Source organism: Oryctolagus cuniculus, chromosome X (genome assembly GCF_964237555.1).
Source record: "Oryctolagus cuniculus chromosome X, mOryCun1.1, whole genome shotgun sequence".
In the NCBI taxonomy this organism is placed as follows: domain Eukaryota; kingdom Metazoa; phylum Chordata; class Mammalia; order Lagomorpha; family Leporidae; genus Oryctolagus; species Oryctolagus cuniculus.
In genome coordinates this window covers 90,438,739-90,457,448 of record NC_091453.1, presented here as the reverse complement: position 1 = coordinate 90,457,448, position 18,710 = coordinate 90,438,739, and the positions used below count along the sequence as shown (strand labels likewise).

The window sequence follows — 18,710 nt, the reverse complement described above, 5'->3', positions numbered from 1 at the left end:
TCAGAAGTGAAACAGCTGAGACAGGAACCATGCCTGGTGGTGGCATTACCTACTACTACACAATGCCAGTCCTGGAAACAAAATTTTAAAAAGCCAACAAGTTAGGAATAGCCAGTAAAATAAGAGAAAATCTAGAATATAGTCATCTTGGAAACTAAGTCAAGAAAATGTTTCAAAGAGGAAGGAGTAATTAACCCTGTCCAATATTAGTGATAGATAAGGTGACTAAATATCCTTAATTTCCCAAGAAAGTACTAGTTTATGCCTGTTGTACAGGAGCAGTTGTTAACACATTTTTTTTTACTTTCAGTAGTGTCTTAATTTGGGTGATAAATTATATGGTTACAATGATGATAAGTCAAGATGAGAATTGATAATTGATTATTGAATTTGGTAACATGTGAATTATTGTCAGTCTTGACAAAAGCAGTTTTCAGTAGAGCAATGAAATTTCATTGGATGTTGGTGATGAAATATTGCAGTGATTTCAAAAAAAGAGAGGAAAAATTGGGTAGTAGCTATGGAATGATATAAAGAATTTTGGTTTCAAGACAGGAAATAGTATAGTATGTTGAAATGCTGATGAGAATATTCCAAAAAAGAAGAAAATGTTTTAATTTTGGTTTTTTATGATTTATTTATTTATTGGAAAGTCAGAATTACAGAGAGAGAGGGAGAGGTAGAGAGACAGAGGGATCTTCCATTCACTGGTTCTCTCCCCAGGTGGCCACAACAGCCAGTGGTGGGCCAGGCTGAAGCCAGGAGCCAAGAACTTCTTCTGAGTCTCCCGTGAGGATAGCAGGGGCCCAAGCACTTGGACCATTTTCTGCTGCTTTTCCCAGGCCATTAGCAGGGACCTGAATCGGAAGTGGAGCAGCTGTGACAGTAACCATTGCTTATATTGGATCATAAGCAGCGACCTTACCTGCTATGCCACAATGCCAGCCCCTATTATTATTTTTTTAAGATTTACTTATTTATTTGAAAGGCAGAGTTAGAGAAAGGGCGAGGGCGAGGGCGAGAGAGAGAGAGAGAGAGAGAGAGAGAGAGAGAGTTACCCATCTGCTGGTCTACTCCTCAAATGTCTGCAATGACTGGAGCTGGGCTGATCTGAAGCTGGAAGTCAGGAACTTCCTCAGAATTCCCGGTGTGGGGGCAGGTGCCTTCCCAGGCCATAGCAGAGAGCCAAATTGGAAGTGGAGCAGCTGGGGCTCAAACCAGTGCCCATATGGCCACTGCACTGGCCCCAACAGTTCATTTTTAAGAATAGTTTTAGGTTCACAGCAAAGTGATCCAACAGAGATATGTATAACCTCCTGCCCTCAAGCATAGCCTCCCCAGTTATCAGCATCTCCTGTAACAGTAGTTTGTTTGCTACAATTGATGAATATATATTGATTATCATTACTACCCAAACTCTACTGTTAATACTAGGGTTAAGTTTTGGTGTTGTATGTTTTATGGATGTGGATAAATACTTAATGACATGTATACACCATTAGAGTATCAAACAGAGTAGCTTCACAACACTGAAAATCCTCTGTGTTGTGCCTATAATCCCTTCCTTCCACTTAGCCTGTAGCAACCACTGATCTTTTTACTGTCTTCATAGTTGTACCATTTCCAGATGTCATATAGTTGGAATCACATAGTATGTGGTCTTTTCAGACTGCCTAGTTTATAATATGCATTTAAATTTCCTCTATGTCTTCCCATGGCTTGATACTCATTTATTTTTAGTGCTGAATAATAGTCCATTGTCTGCATGCACCACAATTTAAAAATATTTATTTATTTGTTTTCTTTTCATTTGAAAGGCAGAGAGACAGAGACAGAAAGACACAGAGAACTCTTCCATCTGCTAGTTTGTTCCTTAAATGCATGTAACAGCTAGAGCTGGACCAGGATGACGCCAGGATCCTTGTACACAATCTCGATCTCTCATGAGGATGGCAGGAACCTAAGTTCTTGAGCTATCACCTGCTGCCTCCCAGGAGGTGCGGATTATTTGGAAGCTAGAATTGGAAGGAGAACTGGGACTTGAACCCAGATATTTCAGTTTGGGATGCAGGCATCCCAAATGATGTCTTTTTAAAAATTTTTATTTCAATTTTTAATTAGTTTTTTTTACAGATTCAGTGTGCTTTGTAGATAAAATTCTAAGAATATAATGATATTTCTTTCCTCCTTTCTTCCCTCAAGCGATGTATTTTTAAAGATTTATTTATTGAAAGACAGAGTTACAGAGAGAGGTAGAGACAGAGCGAGAGGTCTTCCATCTGCTGGTTTACTCCCCAGATGGCTGCAACGGCCGGAGCTGCGGCAAATCCGAAGCCAGGAGCCAGGAGCTTCTTCCGGGTCTTCCACGTGGGTACTTCTATTGCTATCCCAGGCCACAGCAGAGAGCTGGATCAGAAGAGGAGCAGCCAGGCCTAGAACTGGTGCCCATATGGGATGCCAGCGCTTCAGGCCAGGGTGTTAATCCGCTGCACCACAGTGCCAGCCCCAAGTGATGTCTTAATGACTGTTCCAAATGCCTGCCCCACCACAATTTGTCTGTTTACCTACTGTAAAACATCTTGGTTGGCTGGTGCTGTGGCTCACTAGGCTAATCCCCCACCTCCGGTGCTGGCACCCCGGGTTCTAGTCCTGGTTGGGGCACCGGATTCTGTCCCGGTTGCTCCTCTTCCAGTCCAGCTCTCTTCTGTGGCCCGGGAAGGCAGTGGAGGATGGCCCAGGTGCTTGGGCCCTGCACCTGCATGGGAGACCAGAGGGAGGCGCCTGGCTCCTGGCTTCGAATCGGTGCAGTATGCCGGCTGTAGCAGCCATTTTGGGGGAGAACCAACGGAGAAGGAAGACCATTCTCTCTGTCTCTCTCACTGTCTGACTCTGCCTATCAAAAAAAAAATCTTGGTTGCTTTCAAGTGTAGGTGATTATGAATAAAACTGCTAGAAACATCCACATGCAGATTTTTCAACATTAACAGATGTTTTCAACTCATTTGGGTAAGAGCCAAGGATTGTGATTGGTGGTTTTAATGCTAAGAGTATTTTTACTTTTGTAAGAAACTGCCAAACTGTATCCCAAAGTAGCTATATACTGTTTTGCACCTTTACCATTAATAAATGAGAATTCCTCTCACCCTACATCCTTGCTAGCATTTGTTATTGTCAGTGTTCTGGATTTGGACCATTGTAACAGGTATATACTGGTGTCTTATCATTGGTTCAAGTTGCATTTCCCTGATGACATATGAGGGTATTTCAAAAAGATAATTTAAAAGATAAATTCATTTGGTCAAAAATTTTAAACACATGCATAAATTTTCATAATGTACATTTTCATGAACTTTTTGAAGACTCTGTTTTTATGAGTTTATTTGCCATCTGTGTATCTTCTTAGATGAAGCATGTGTTAAGGTCTTTGGCCCAGTCATTTTTTCTCTTATTGTTGAATTGTAAGACTCTTCTGATATTTTGTATAGAAGATCTTTTTTTGAAGATGTCTATATTTATTTTAAAGTCAGAATTAGAGAGACAGAGAGACAGTGAGAGAGATCTTCCTTCCACTGATTGACTCCCCAAATGGCCACAACAGCTGGCCTGGGCCAGGATGAAGCTAGGAACCAGGAGCATTATCTAGGTCTCCCATGTGGATGGCAGAGGCCCAAGTGCTTGGGCCATGGGCCACTACTTTCCCAGGTGAATTATCAGGGATATGGATTGGAAATGGAGCATCTGGGATTTCAACTGGTGCCACTTTCGATGCCGGCGTCATAGGCAGTGGCTTTTTACACACAGTGTTATTTATCAAACATATCTTTTTTTAAAGATTTATTTTATTTATTTGAAAGACAGTTACAGAGAGAGGTAGTGAACCATCCACTGGTTCACTCCCCAGATGACTGCAACGGCTGGAGCTGGGCCGATCCGAATCCAGGAGCCAGGAGCTTCTTCCAGGTCTCCCACATGGGTGCAGGGGCCCAAGCACTTGGGCCATTTTTGAGCTTCTTCCAGATCTCCCACTTGGGTGCAGGGGCCCAAGGATTTGGGCCATCTTCTACTGCTTTCCCAAGCCATAGCAGAGAGCTGGATCAGAAGAGGAGCAGCCGGGACTAAAACCGGCACCCATATGGGATGCTGGCACTTCAGGCCAGGGCTTTAACCTGCTGTGCCACAGCGCTGGCACCTCAAACATATCTTTTGCAAATATTTTCTCCTTGCTTATGACTCATTTTTCATTATTTTGACAGGATCTTTTGCAAATCAAGTGTTTAATTTTAATGAATGCCAGCTTATCAATACTTTCTTTATTAGTTTATGCCTTTGAAGTTGGAAAGTTACTGCCATGCCCATGATCATCTAGAATTTACGTGATCATCTAGAATTTACGTTATCACCTAGTTAACATTTTGCTTTTTGCATTTATGTGGGTGATCTATTTTGAGTTAATTTCTGAGAAATGTTTAATAACTGTGTCTAAGGTCATTTTTTTTTGCATTTGGATACCCAGATGTTTTATACATGCATACACACACATACGTATGTGTATGTGTATAAATATTTTCTCCATTGCATTGTCTTTTCTTCTTTCAAAGATCAGTTGACTATATTTATATGAACCTATTATGGGCTCCTGTTTTGTTACATTTACCTATTTAATTTTCCTTTTACCATTACCACATACTATAGCTTTATATTAAGTCTTGATGTTGGATAGTGTCAGTACTACAACTTTGTTCTTCCCTTTCAATATTGTGTTAGATATTCTGTGTCTTTTTTCCTTTCCATATACATTTTAAAATCAATTTGTTAATATTCACATAATAACTTGCAGGGGTTTTGATTGAGATTGTATGAATCTGTAAATCAGCTTTTAAAGAACTGACATCATAGGGACTAACATTGTGGTGCTGCAAATTAAGCTACCACTTGCAATGCCAGTATCCCATGTAGGAGCACCTGTTCAAGTCCTGGCTGCTCCACTTCCAATCCAGCTCCCTGCTAATGCAACTAAGAAGGCAGTGGAAGATGGCTCAAGTACTTGGGCCCTTGCCACTCACATGGGAAACCAGGATAGTGTTTTAGGCTCCTGGCATTGGCTTGACCCAGACCTGGCTGTTATAGCCATTTTTGAGCCAACACATGAATGGATCGCTCTCTCTCTCTCTCTCTCTCTCTCTCTCTCTCTCTCTCCCTCTCTCTTTCTGTGTGTGTGTGTGTTGCTCTGCTTTTTAAAAGTAAATCAATAAATCTTTTTTTTTTTTGACAGGCAGAGTGGACAGTGAGAGAGAGAGACAGAGAGAAAGGTCTTCCTTTTTGCCGTTGGTTCACCCTCCAATGGCTGCCGCGGCCGGCGCGCTGCGGCCGGCACACGGTGCTGATCAGATGGCAGGAGCCAGGTGCTTCTCCTGGTCTCCCATGGGGTGCAGGGCCCAAGCACCTGGGCCATCCTCCACTGCACTCCCTGGCCACAGCAGAGAGCTGGCCTGGAAGAGGGGCAACCGGGACAGAATCCGGCGCCCCAACCGGGACTAGAACCCGGTGTGCCGGCGCCGCTAGGCGGAGGATTAGCCTAGTGAGCCACGGCACCGGCCATCAATAAATCTTAAAAAAAAAAAAAAGAGCTGATATCTTAACAGCATTGTATATTCCTGTCCATGCACATGGAATTTCTCTCCACTGATTTAGTTCTTTGATTTCTTTCTTCAGTGTTTTAGTTTTTCTCACATCAATATTGTGCATATTTTGTCACATTTATAGCTAAGTAGTACATTTTAAGTTATTAATGCAAATATATTTTTCATATTTATTTATCCACTCATTTTAGAGAGAGAAGAGAAAGACCCCATTTACTGATTCACTCCCCTAATTCCCCCAGTGGCCAGGCCATTTCTTTTGTATACTAATATTGTATCCTGAAACTTTGCTATAGTCACTTACTAGTTCCAGGAGGGTGTTTTGTCAGTTCTTTCCAAGATTTTGCACAGGCTCTCATGTCATCTACAAACAAGGACAGTTTTATTTCTTCCTTCCTCATGGGTATACCTTTTCTTGTTTCATTGCTTTAGCTAGGACTTCTAGTACAATGATGAATAGCCGTGGTGTGACAGAACATCTTTAACATTGTTCCTAAGCTTAGTGGGAAAGATTCTAGTTTCTTATCATTAAGCATAATATTACCTGTAATTTTTAATAGATGTTCTTTATGAAGTTGAAGAATTTCTCATTTTCCTAGTTTTCTATGGCAACTTTATTCTTCTGCATGTAGATATTCAGTTATAGAACTACTTTTAGAGAAAGGATGATATTATCAATAAATGGTGATTGAATCCAGTCACTGGAGTGTGAGTGAAAATGATGTGGGCGGTTCCTGGCCAAGGATTTTGAGAAGGAAGTCGACTACCTCTATTCTACTTTTCCCCCACTTTTCTGGCTGGATGTATGCTGTGATCAGGCCATGTCATGATGCTGATGCAGGGAGTAATGGTTAAGTAATGAGAAATACCAACAAAAGATAGTACTGGCCTCTCATTATTTTCCTATTTCAAAAGCACTTTGAGGGGGAAAAGCCATTGTAATCCATAAACTGTACTTTGGAAATTTATATTTATTAAATAAAAGTTAAAAAAAGCACTTTGGCATTTCATTAATTTCCAACATTTTCTGGCATTGTGGAAATTCAGGATTTCTTGTTCCTGCAACGCTAATTAGCTCACTCACCTCCCTAACTCCTATAGTTCTCAAAAATTAGAAGGGAATATTTACCACACCCTTAATTTCAGTAGTTTTCCTATGATTGTTTCAGTTGTTGTTGCTACCCTAAGCTTTATTTCCAGACATTAAACTCCTCTAATTTTCCCAAACACCACTGGTATAAAAAGTCTTCATGATGTCAGAGCTGAATAGTAGTCAAAACTTTATAGGCATTTTGGAGAGGAGGACATTTTCTTCTCTTTATGTTATGCTTTATTAATGGGATATGCACACTGGACTGTTAAACAGTTTCTTTGGAAACAGTAATTTTGGGAATTATTTATCAACTAGCCTTAGCCATGGCAGACTCCCAGATGTCAGCATGTGTTGGAATAGGCACAAACAAGATCTGAACTCAACGTTGCCATTAGAATAGCTATAATTCCCTAATCACAAAGCATTATTTGTGGGCTATGGTCATTGTACCTGATCCTATGTTCCCTCAGAAAGAATCCTATTGAAGCAAACCCCACCAGTTTTACAGATTCACAGTGTCTTAAGTAGTACACACAGGTTGTGCTATTTCTCAGAGCATCTTCAGCCTGTGTAAAAAGTAGATATCCACTGGGCCCATTTTACCAGTTAGTTCACCATACCCACCCCAGCTTAGTTGGTCCTGACTGGAGAGAAATTTTATTGTGCTCAGCTCCTGGCATTAAGGAATTGGAGAAGGGATACATTCTAAGAATACACAGGCCTTGCCTCAACTTAAATCAAATGAGGTGTCCCAGAAGGAAGGTTTTCCTGAGGCATTTGAAGAACAGTAGAGAGGCAAGTTAAGCTAAATGAGCAAAAACAGGTGCAGTACCATGGTAATTGAGAGGGACAAGAGATCATTTAAGCTGCACATTCAAGGAATATGCTAGTGTGCAAGGAGATATGTGGGAGGTGGAGGGGGATGGGAGGTGGCATGGTGGGTACGGTGAGTGAGCTTAGCTGCCTTTGTATCCCAGGCCTAATCCTTGTGGATTGTTTCTACAATTTAGGTTTCAGGGGCATGTCAAGATTTTACAGGTGCTGGTGGAGGTACTAGGGAGTAACCTTGGCTATTGCATTCTATTGAGCTGGAATTCATTTTTGGTGAAAGTAAATAGTGTTGAGAAGTGAGATTATAAGTCAGCATCTAATTTAAGTCTTATTTGCTTTCTCATTTAAAGGTTTTATTTGAAAGGAAGAGAGAGAGAGAGAGAGAGAGAGAGAGAGAGAGAGAGAGAGAGAGAGATATCTTAGGTCTGTTGGTTCACTCCCCAAATGCCCATACCTGCAACAGCGAGGGTTGGGCCAAGCTGAAGCCAGGAGCCTGGAAAGCAATTTGATCTCTCACATGGGTTACAGGGATCCAGTTACTTGAGCCATCACTTGCTGTCTCCCAGAGTATGCATTAGCAGGAAGTTGCATTGGAAGCAGAGTAGCTGGGACTCAAACCAGACACTCTGATACGGGATGCAGGCATCCCAGGCAGTGCCAAATGCCAGCCCCTTTCATTTTAAAAAGAATACTTTATCAGATCCATACATATAAAGAGCAAAATTACATAAAATCACAAAATAGGCCTTTCTCAATTCAATAAACCTTAACTAATAAAAGACCATGTTGTGTAAATGAATTAACAAATTACTGAGTACTTCAAAGACTCATACAGTAAAAAACTGTCAGCATATGGTACACCCATTCCTCTGCCAGTAATTATCTTTATATGAATATCCTAACACTTGTAGAATTACAATAAAATCTTGCACTCGTGTGATTTCAAGCATAACTAAAATACAGAGAGGAGATGGGTGGCTGTACTGATGAGAGAAACCCCAAAATATATCCTCCCAGGGATTGATGCACAGGTAAACATAATCAAAGGCAATAGGGCTTTGTTGGGATGGGGACTATATTCTGTTTATACTACTGCTATAAGAATCCTCAACAAACCTAGTGCCTTAAAATGAAAAAAGTTTTTTTACTTCATAGCCCAGGAGGCCAAAAATCCGAAATGATTCATATTTAACTGGACAAAAATCATTGGCAGAATTGCTTTCCTTTTGGAGTTTCTAGGGGAATAATATGCTTTTTTGCCATTTCGAATTCCTAGGGGCAGCCTGAATTCTTTGGCTCCTGGCTCCCTTCCATCTTCAGATCCAACAATAGCATGTCTAGTCTTTGTGCTGCTGCCTCCCCTTGTGGTGACATGGGGGAGGAAAACCCAGCATAATCTTAAATTGAATTCACTGGACTGGCAACCTTAATCTCAACTGCAAGCTTAATTCTCCTTTGCCAGTTAATGAAACTTGTTTCCATGTTCCAGAATACAGCACACACACACATCTTTGAGTTACCGTTATTCTGCCAAGCACAATGAATGTGCCCTTTAAATGAGTTAAAAAATGTTTGCCAGTAACAGCATCAAGTTTGCGCACAATCACATTGTTCTCGTTGGCCATTGCAGCAAGGACAGAGAGGGGTTCTAGAGTAAAGAAGTGTGAGTGAAAGGAAAGGATCCTAAACAGCCAGGTAGTTCTGTCTTGGGGAAGTGGAATCTTCCCTGAGAGTAACTGGTGAAATCAGGCAGGTGGTTAGAGCAAGGGGCTGAGGACCAAGTGGATGAATCCCTGCTGCGTTTCACATTGCCAAATGCCTGGAGGGCTTGGATGTGATTGGCAAGAAGAGACTTGATAGAGAACAGTGGAAGAGGACTGAGGTCCCGCGCTGCCTGGTGCCTGCCACTTGGCCATGGGCAGCAGAGGGGGTGACTGTATGGCCACCTGCAGCTCTTGACAGGGTAGGGTCCACTTTCTTGGGCAAGTGTGGGCACTAAGCAGTGACCAAGTGAGCTGCCATTCTGGAATAAGCAAAAGGCAGTGTAGACTCAGGGCGCAGACCTGTGATTTGTCTGTTAGGGCAGGTGGGCTTCTCTCACGAGAGGGGCACTGGTGACCCTGCATGGGGGGCCCAGAGCAGTTCTCCGAGCAGAGGTGCCTCCCTCCCCTGCATGGCTCCGTGAAGCAGTTAAGGAAGGAAGGACCACCGTGGTGGCCTCGTCCCTCCCAGGCTTTGGTGCTGACAGCCCCTGTGCCATGAGCGCCAGGGGAGGGGGCGACAGGAGCTGGCGCTCAGAGACGGGGGTGCAGAGGCGCCGAGGGGCAGGCTGGTATCCATCCGCTGCGCCCTGCGACGCGGCTCTCACCGGCCCCGGCAGGCTGCGCGCCCCCCGACCCGTCCGCCTGCCGGCCCCAGAGCCCGTGAGCGCGCCGGAGCTGTGGTGGTGGTCGCTCAGTGAGCCTGAGAGGCGTCCCCGGAGGCGCCCCGCGCTAGCGCCCCCGGCCTGGGCTGGCCTTCGTGCGGGCCCCGCCCAGCTCAGGGTGGGGACGAGGGTGGGCCTGGGAGGGGGCGTCGAGGCGCTGGCGCCATATCCCTCCGCCCCCTTCCCGACACCCTCGCGGGGAGCGGTTCCTGCCGCATCCTGCGCAGCCCCTGACGGGTTTGGTGCAGAGGCGCGGGGGGCGGGACGCGGCTTGGCCGTTCTGGTCGCAGGGAAAGCGCTGGGAATCCGAGAGAGAGAGAGAGAGAGAGAGAGAGAGAGAGAGAGAGAGAGAGAGAGAGAGAGAGGAGAAGCGAGGAGGGGAAGGCTGGAGACCGGGGCCCTGAGCCAGTGAAGGCAAGTGGGGGAGGTGGGGGGTTCGGGTCTTCTTCCCCCCACCGCCGCCGGCCGGCTGACAGCCTGGCCCCGCACCCGGGCAGCCTGGCAAGGAGGCGGCGAGCCTGTCGCAGCTGGCCCGGGTCCCGGTCCCATGTGGAACGCAGTGCCTGGTGGCCCCTGTGGAGGAGGCAGCAGGGATCCGCGCGGGCAGGGCCAAGGGCAGAGGGGTGGTCAGAGAGGCACCGGCACATCCTCTGAAGACCAGCTGCGGGGACAGCCTGCCAGCCGGTTTCCCAGCGCCCGGCCCCGCCCTCGCTGGTGCCTGTGCCCCAGGAGGCGGTGGGGGAGGCAGGGCAGGAGAATGTGGGAACAGGAGCTGGGGTGGGGGTGCCCGGGAGGCCGGCCGGCCGGGTAGTGGCGGGGACGGGCACCTGAGCTCCCTGGCCAGCTCAGTGGGGGGAGCTGGGTCGCGTTTGCCACTGTGAGCCCTGATGCTGGAAGGGGTGCACTGGGTGCCTTGTCCTGGGTGCTGCCCCTTTCCACAGGTTTCAGGTTGATGTCAGAGTCTCCTGTCTGCGTGGTGGGGCTGGCATATCCTGGCAGGCCACAGTGTGGGTCTAGAGAGGAGAGGCGTGAGCAAAGGAGCCACAGAAAATGGCTTGGGTTTATGGACGTGTGTGGGATGGGGATGGGGGTGAGTGCCGCCAGGGGAGGTCTGGCATCCAGCTGCACCTCCTCATCTTCCCTACCTGCGATCCAGGCACTTCCCCCACCCGCCCAAAGTGGGGGCCTGAAGGGGGGCTTTGCAGCTGTGTGGGATGAGGGAGTCACAGTTACAAGGGCCACTTCACAACCTGCTTCTAGAATATGCGACACCTTTTCCCTGTTTTATGCTGCGTAAGACATGGGGCTGTGGTGCACCTAGTGGTGGATCCCCAGAATTGGAGGAGGGAGTGATGGGAAGGGTGTGACGTCAAGAGAGGGAGTTCAGTCTTTCTGGAACCCTGCAGCAGGACCTCAGTGAACCCTGCAGCAGGACCTCAGTGAGACCTGAAGGTTCCACCAGCACGACCTCAGACGCTGAAAGACAGATATAATGAGAATTCCTACTCTTGGTGTCAGCTGTCCACCAGGCTTCAACTGCTGCTGTGATTTCCTGACTGCCTTACCTTTCCATCTGTTTGTCCATAGGCCTGCTTTGAGGCCGCTCAGTTCTGCAAGAAGGGAGAGGAAGAAGAGACTGGCTCAAGTGTCTGGAGGTTGGTGCGAAGGGGGACAATTCAGGGCACAGCTATAGACCTTGATCTGAGCAGAAAGTGATATTTGTTTCAGGGGCCAGGATGTGTGCTTACCTACTGAGCATTCAGACTCCATTCTCTCCTGTCTGTTCACTTGTCTGTAGGACCTTCCTCCCCACAGCCATCAGCTGTGGGACTTGACACCACTTGATCAAGGAAAGCAGGGGGAGATTACATCACATCAGTCAAGGTTGGTATAAGAACGGACTCTTTGGGTGGGGTAGTGGAGACTAGCACTACTGTAGGAGCACTGAGGGTCCAGTCTGGGGGCTCTTCAGCCTCTCCTCTTTCCAAAATACTTCCAGCCACTGCCAAATCCATTTTGTAGCAGACGACAAGGACAGAGACCGTCTCCTAGCCTAGCATTTAACACCAGTCTCTGCACGGAGTGATGCAATTGGAGCAGATTTAGATCCCCATTTCATTCTCTCTCTCTAGATCCACCTACAGTGGCAGCTCTGGTGGTATTGGAGTTGCTGCTGACCACCACAGCAGGTCTGCACCCACCAGGAACCATCCATCCATCCCCCAGCTTGGCTGAATTTTGTCTGTGTTGCTAAGACTGTTTGAAAAGAAGGATAATTGACTCTTTATGTTGTTCACAGCCTTTTAGAGTGTAAAATGGAGCTTGAAACAGATTCGTGTTTGTAGTGGTTTAGATAGGGACTTATTACTGAGCTTTCTCTAACTTGTATCATGACCGGGGCTGAGATTGAGCCTGGTGTTGCCAGTAAGCCTGAAACAAAGGCTGGGGAAGAGGTTGTGGGTGGGGCTGAAAGAGAGAATGAAGTTCCCTTGGTTGTCAGACCCAAGGTTAGGATTCAAGCCCAGATAATGAATGGGGCAAGGCCCAAAACTAAGACCAAGGTTATGCCTAGGGCACGGCCTAAAACTAAGGCCAGTACAGGAGGTGGGGCACATTCTAAGAGTAAGTCTAAGGGAATCCTTGGGTCAGAATCTAAGGGTGATGCCCAGGTATGGGCCCAGGCTGAATGTGGGGCTATGGCAATGTTGAAGACTGAGGGAGAGTCTCCAACCAGTAGTGCTTTTTCTAGATCAGTTGCTAAAACTAAGTGTCTGTCTGTGGATAGAGAACTGCTTAATATGGACACTGAGAGCTTTCCTAGAAGGAAGGACAACTCCCAAGCAGGATTCCAGCCTTCATTTAGGTCAGAGGGAGAGGATGGTATTGAGTCCTGGTACTGCCCCAAGCCTCTATCCAAACAAGAAACGTCTCTGTGTTCCTTGTTCTGGAATAGAGATGAAGTCAGTTCCAAATTTCGTCCTAGGAATAGAATAAAGGCCAGTACCAGGTCCAGGCACATGGCCAGAAAAGAAGTTAATATTCTGTGTAAGCCCAAAACCAAGAAAGAACTCTGTACTGTGTCTAGTTCTGGTTCTGAGGATGAGTCTGTGAAGATACCCTGTTTCTGGGCCAAAGACCAGACATATTCCTGGTCCAGGCCCAGAGAAGAGGCCAATAATTGGTCCAGGTTTACATCTAAGACACAAGTCTGTGTTGAGTCCAGTTTTGGTTCTGATCGTGAAGACCACATGAAATCCTGGTTCTGGTCTAGAGAGGGGATCAAATCCAGATCCAAACCCAGAGCCAGAAAAGAGGCCAACACCAGGGCCAGGCAAAGGGCCAAGCAAGAAGCTTGCATGGATTTCATATCTGGCTGCATGGATGTAAGAAAAAATGAGCCCTGGTTCTTACCTGGAGAAAAGGCTGGTAACTTTTTATGGCCTAAGACCAAGAAAGAGGCCAGGGCCAGAGCAATGGCAAAGGAAGAGGCCAAAGCCAAGACCAGAGCCAAGGCCAAACGGGAAGTCAAGTCAGAGGAGGAGGTCCTTATTGGTACCTGGCTCTGGGCTACAGAGGAATCCAGCATGGTGGATGGAGCCAATATCATGTCCATTTCACAAATGGAGGGTGAATCCCTTGTTGGGAGTTGGTTCTGGACTGAAGAAGAGGACAGTTTGGGGACTGGAGCCAGTAAATCCATACCAAGGGCTAAGGTGGAGCCTAGTTGTGATTCCTATCTTGGGGCTGTGAAAAACACTAGTGTGGCAAGTGGGACTGCAGGTGCTTCTGAAACTATGCTAGCAGCTGATGAAGAGGTCATTGTTAGTTCCTGGTTCTGGGTTGGTGAAGAAGCCAACCCAGAGCCTGAGGAAGAGACCATTTTTGGGTCTTGGTTCTGGGACATTGATGAAACCAGTGTGGAATCTGGTACTGCAGTCAGCTGTGAGTCCAGGCAAAAGTCAGAGGAAGAAGCAGCTGTTGGTCCCTGGTTCTGGACTGGCGAAGAAGGCAGTGTAGTGGCTGCGGTTGGAGAAGAGGCCAAGTCAGGATCTGAAGAAGACACAATATTTGGATCCTGGTTTTGGTCTGAAAACCAGCCCCCTGTGGATTCTAGGGATGAAGCTAGCTGTGACACTGTGCCAGTGGGTGAGGAGGAGGAGGAGGAGCCCATTATTGGGTCCTTGTTCTGGGCCGGAGTAGACACTTGGGTGGAGGCTGAAGTCAACAGCATGTCTAATCTGGAGGATGAGGAAGAGGCCATTGTATCACCTTGGTTTGGAGTCAAAGAAGAGGTCAGTATGAAGTATGGGGCTGGTGCCAGATGCAAATTCATGACAGGAGCTGAGGAGAAAGATAGATCTTACTTCTGGGAAAAAGGAAAACCCTTTATGTATCCTGCTGATGGAGGAAGCTGGAATTCTAAACCAAAGGAGGAAGAGGACACTGTTGATTCATGTTTCTGGTCCAAAAACTACTCAAGACCAGGGGCCATTGTAGGGTCCTCGTTATGTGCCGCAGAAGGTGGCAGTATAGATGATGAGACTGGAGAAGAGGCTAGGTTACCAACTGAAGGGGAGAACGTAATCAAGCCTTTGTTCTGGAAAGACGATGAAGCCATTCAGGAGACTACCAGCAGAGAAGATCCCAGGCCAGCAGCTGAGGAGGAGTATATTGTTGGTTCTTGGTTCTTGGCTGGGGAAGAGTACGGGCTTGAGGCAGTGCCTAAAGTTAGAGAAGAGAATATTCTCACAACTGAGGAGGAAGCTGTTCTGGGGTCCTGGTTCTGGGAGGAGCCTGTTAGGAGAGAAGCTGGATTTTGCAACAAATCCAGTGTCACATCTGAAGAGGAGGAAGTCATTGTTGGGTCCTGGTTCTGGGAAGAAGGGGCCAGGACGGGGACAGTGATAGAGGCCAGCTCTGAGTCCAAGCCTGGGACTGAGGAGGAGGAAATCATCATTGGGTCCTGGTTCTGGGATGAAGAAGCCAGTATAGAAACTGGGTCTCATGCAGTAGACAAAACAAGGTCAGAGACCGAAGAGAATGTTTTTGGGTCCTGGTTCTGGGCTGCAAAAGAAGGTGATGGAGAATCAGGTGTGTGCCATGTGTCCTCACCACAGGATGATGAAGAGATGATTGTTGAGTCCTGGTTGTGGTCTGGAGAGGAGGCCATTAAGGAGACTGGAACTGTGGCTACTTGTGAGTCGGAAAATGAGGAAGGGGCAGTTGCTGGCTCATGGTTTGGAGCTCAAAATGAGGAGAATGATGGGACTGGAAGTGGAACCAACTGTGAGTCCAGGACGTTTGCTGATGAAGATGAGGCCATAGTGGGGTCCTGGTTCTGGGCAGGAGATGAGCCTCATTTTGAGTCAAATCCAAGCCCTGTTTTCAGGGCCATTTGCAAGTCCAGGTGTTCAGTTGAGCAGGAGCCTGATCCATCACGCAGGCCCCAGAGCTGGGATGAGGTCACAGTTCAGTTCAAGCCTGGTCCATGGGGAAGGGTTGGCTTCCCATCCACAAGCACCTTTAACTTTCCCAAAGAAGCAGTATTTCTGTTTTCTGAAATGTTTGGAGGAAAGCCCAAGCTCTTGGAACTTAGCCCGGAAAGGGAAGAGCAGGAATCTTTGCTTCAGCCTGATCAGCCTGACCCTGAGTTCCAATTTCGGTATGATCCTTCCTATCGGTCAGTCCAGGAAATTCGAGAGCACCTTAGGGACAAAGAGAGTACAGGGCCTGAGAATTGGTCTTGCAGCTGCATACAGTGTGAGCTTAGAATTGATTCTGAAGAGTTTGAAGAACTCCTTTTACTAATGGACAGAATCCGTGATCCTTTCATCCATGAAATATCTAAAATTGCAATGGGGATGAGAAGTGCTTCTCAGTTTACCCGAGATTTCATTCGGGATTCAGGTGTGGTCTCACTTATTCAAGCCTTGCTCAATTATCCATCCTCCCGAGTTAGGACACATTTTTTGGAAAATATGATTCGCATGACTCCACCTTACCCAAATCTAAACATGATTCAGACATATGTATGTCAAGTGTGTGAGGAAACCCTTGCTTATGGCTTGGATACCCCTGAGCAGCTGTGTGGAATAAGGATGATTACACATCTCACCAGTACTACTGACTATCATACACTGATTGCCAATTATATGTCAGAACTTCTCTCCTTGCTAGCTACAGGCAATACCCAAACAAGGTTTCATGTTTTGAAAATACTGTTGAATTTTTCTGAAAATCTTGTCATGACAAAAGAACTACTCAGTGCTGAAGCAATGTCAGAATTTATGGGCCTCGTTAGCAGGAATGAGACAAATGACAATGTTCAAATTATTCTTGCAATATTTGAAAATATTGGTAACAATATCAAAAAAGAAGCAGTGTTCACTGATGATGATTTCGATCTCGAGCCACTTATTTCTACATTCCATGAGGTTGAGAAATTTATTAAGGAACTGCAAAGCAAACCAGACGATCCAAATGACCCCGAAGCAGACCAGGAAAATTAGTATGACTAATCACTTGCCAGATTGTCCTTTTATTCCTGTGTTGTGATCCTCAAGTAATGCTTTGGTTTTCAAAGTTGAATCTGTGTTGCAGCATACATCTTTAATTCTGATATTAACTTGCCAACTCTGTGTATAAGATGGGTCATTTTCTGATGCCAAATGAGTATTGGAACTGAAAACATTTGTTGATATTTATCTTGTCCAAATTGTGATATTTAGTATTTGAGCTTATTGTGAACTGAGCCATCATAAATAAGTTATCCTTCCAGTTGCTGTTCTGATGTTTACATACCTCTTTGAGTCTTATTTGTGTTTCAATAAAGTTCTCTGTTAAAATTGGCAGAAATCACCCGTCTTGAATTTAAAATACAAAATAAACACACAAGTACATACAGAGATAAAGATAATTAACATCTGTGTAATATGCTCCATGGAAAAGCTGTTTCTCCACTTTGAACACAAAAGTCACCAGGGACCACTACTCAGGGCATGCGTCAGAGAGAAAGGACCCACTGAAGTTGGACTTTAAAGTGTAGGAACGACACTGGTGTGAAGAAAAGCATGGGGTTGGAAGAAAAAAAGTGTGCTAAGGGGATAAGGTATCCAGTTTGCCTGGAGTGGGTAGGAGGAATATGTTGAGGGATATAGAGGATGAGATAAGTTTTGAAGAGCTGGGAAGGTGCACTTTGCTGATCAAAGTACAACTATTCTTTTGAAGTTACCTAAACGGTAAAAGAATAAGATACATGAATCTACTTGAGTAGGAAGATGATTTAATTAGGATTGTGCCTATGGCGACTGTTAAGAAAGTATCATAGAGCAATTAAAAGTGACATATAGGTTTTATAACTAGGAAAAGCCCTGATGCTTTTACAGTTGGTGTAATGGAGAAGACATGTATGATTACATTTTAAAAGTTAAGTGTGAGTAAACTTATGAATTTATGCAAGTGACTTTGATTATAGAAAATTCTACAATGATATGATAGACATCAACTTCAGTGTAACTGGTTTGCCAAATAAAAATAGTAAAATTATTTTTTAAACAGTAAAATCAATGAAGTTCTTGTGTTTATGCCAGTTTTCTTTTTTCTGTGTTTTACATTCACAAAAGTATTACAGACAGGAGAAAAAGGAATAAAGTTGGTTTTAGGAAGGAGTCAAGGATAAGGGAAGATATATAAAGTGTTCTGTTCTTTTCAGGGAATGAACTAGAAATAGTGACTTTTATTTTTGGTTGCTCTGAGGGAGAAAACTGCACTTTTCCACCTGATTGTAGTACATGAAGGTTTATGAAAGGCACATAAAATGGCAGTTTTGCCTGTCTTCAAAAATCATAAATGTTAAAAGGGATCATCGTGGTGGTGCAAGCTGGAGTTCAATGTTTTGCTTATGAAAATTTTTCAAGACCGAGCCTGTGTGTGTGTATTTACATGTCGCATGAGTATTATTCAAAGTATTGAAGGTTCATCTCCCACATCCTCGTGGAGTGTTCCACACCAGCCATCCAAGCCCCCTAACAGAGCAAAGCGCACGCATAAGACTGGCAGCTTTGTCTCCAAATGCAGCCCTCCGGCCAGCTGCACGTTCGCCAGGGTCAGGAGCTCGTGCTGCCTGTATCAGCAGCTCAGCCCCAGAAGCAGATCGCGGCCATCCCTGCAGCAGGCAAGCTGACTGCGCGGTCACGTGGGGCGGGCGGCGGGTCATGTGACCAGCTCTGGGCCGGCAGAGAAGAGTGTTTACTTGCTCGGAGAAGGGACCAGGAGGACCTAGGATGGACCCAGGGAGGTGCGCCGGGTGGCGGGGAGTTACGGTGGGTGGGTGGGGGGGGGTCTCTGCATGCTGCATGGGCCTGAAAACTAACTTCCCAGGCGACCACGGAGGACAGCGCTTGTCGGTCAAGGAAGTGGTCCCTTAGGCAGTGGCGAGCGTCTCAGCCAGTCTGTGTCTCGTCCGGGAGCTGCAGCCTTGGAGGCGGCGTTCGTCCGTGGAGAGAGCAGCGGCTGGTGTTGGAGGGGGTGGGTGCGAGGCCGGGAAATGCCATCGGCGGGAGGTGGTGGCTGAGAGTGGACGCGGCTGCAGGAAATGTCTGGGCGTCTGGGCGCCTCGCCCTCCAGGCCGCCTCTGAGCAGCCCCTCCCCCCACCCCAGGCTTCCCGCCCAGCGTGGCGCGACTGTGTTGCTAGGTTTGGGTGAGGGCGGCGGGCACTCGGAT

General features: G+C 46.2%; 3 protein-coding genes across 19 annotated transcripts in view; all 3 read left to right on the top strand.

The window, feature by feature from the left end:
* Positions 1 to 18,710, top strand: part of GPRASP3 (G protein-coupled receptor associated sorting protein family member 3) — a 107,144-nt gene that overhangs the window by 15,575 nt on the left and 72,859 nt on the right. The gene's annotated exons all lie outside the window — the stretch shown is intronic.
* The window catches only part of GPRASP2 (G protein-coupled receptor associated sorting protein 2), an 87,421-nt gene that overhangs the window by 15,574 nt on the left and 53,137 nt on the right, over positions 1 to 18,710 (top strand). For 2 of the 4 annotated variants that reach the window (XM_070066442.1, XM_070066441.1), the window contains exon 1: positions 16,985 to 18,284. The exons of 1 other annotated variant lie outside the window; for it this stretch is intronic. In XM_070066442.1, the coding sequence (XP_069922543.1) occupies positions 18,271 to 18,284 (14 nt within the window). In that variant the 5' untranslated portion in view covers positions 16,985 to 18,270. Of the gene's footprint in view, positions 1 to 11,591; positions 11,644 to 11,786; positions 11,873 to 16,984; positions 18,285 to 18,710 lie in introns of those variants that run through there. One more of the 4 variants, XM_017349646.3, reaches the window with a different exon arrangement.
* On the top strand, positions 11,590 to 16,843 carry GPRASP1 (G protein-coupled receptor associated sorting protein 1). The gene is made up of 3 exons (XM_002720345.5): positions 11,590 to 11,643; positions 11,787 to 11,872; positions 12,121 to 16,843. The coding sequence occupies exon 3, from the start codon at positions 12,379 to 12,381 to the stop codon at positions 16,495 to 16,497; it is 4,119 nt and encodes a 1,372-aa protein (XP_002720391.3). The 5' UTR covers positions 11,590 to 11,643; positions 11,787 to 11,872; positions 12,121 to 12,378; the 3' UTR covers positions 16,498 to 16,843.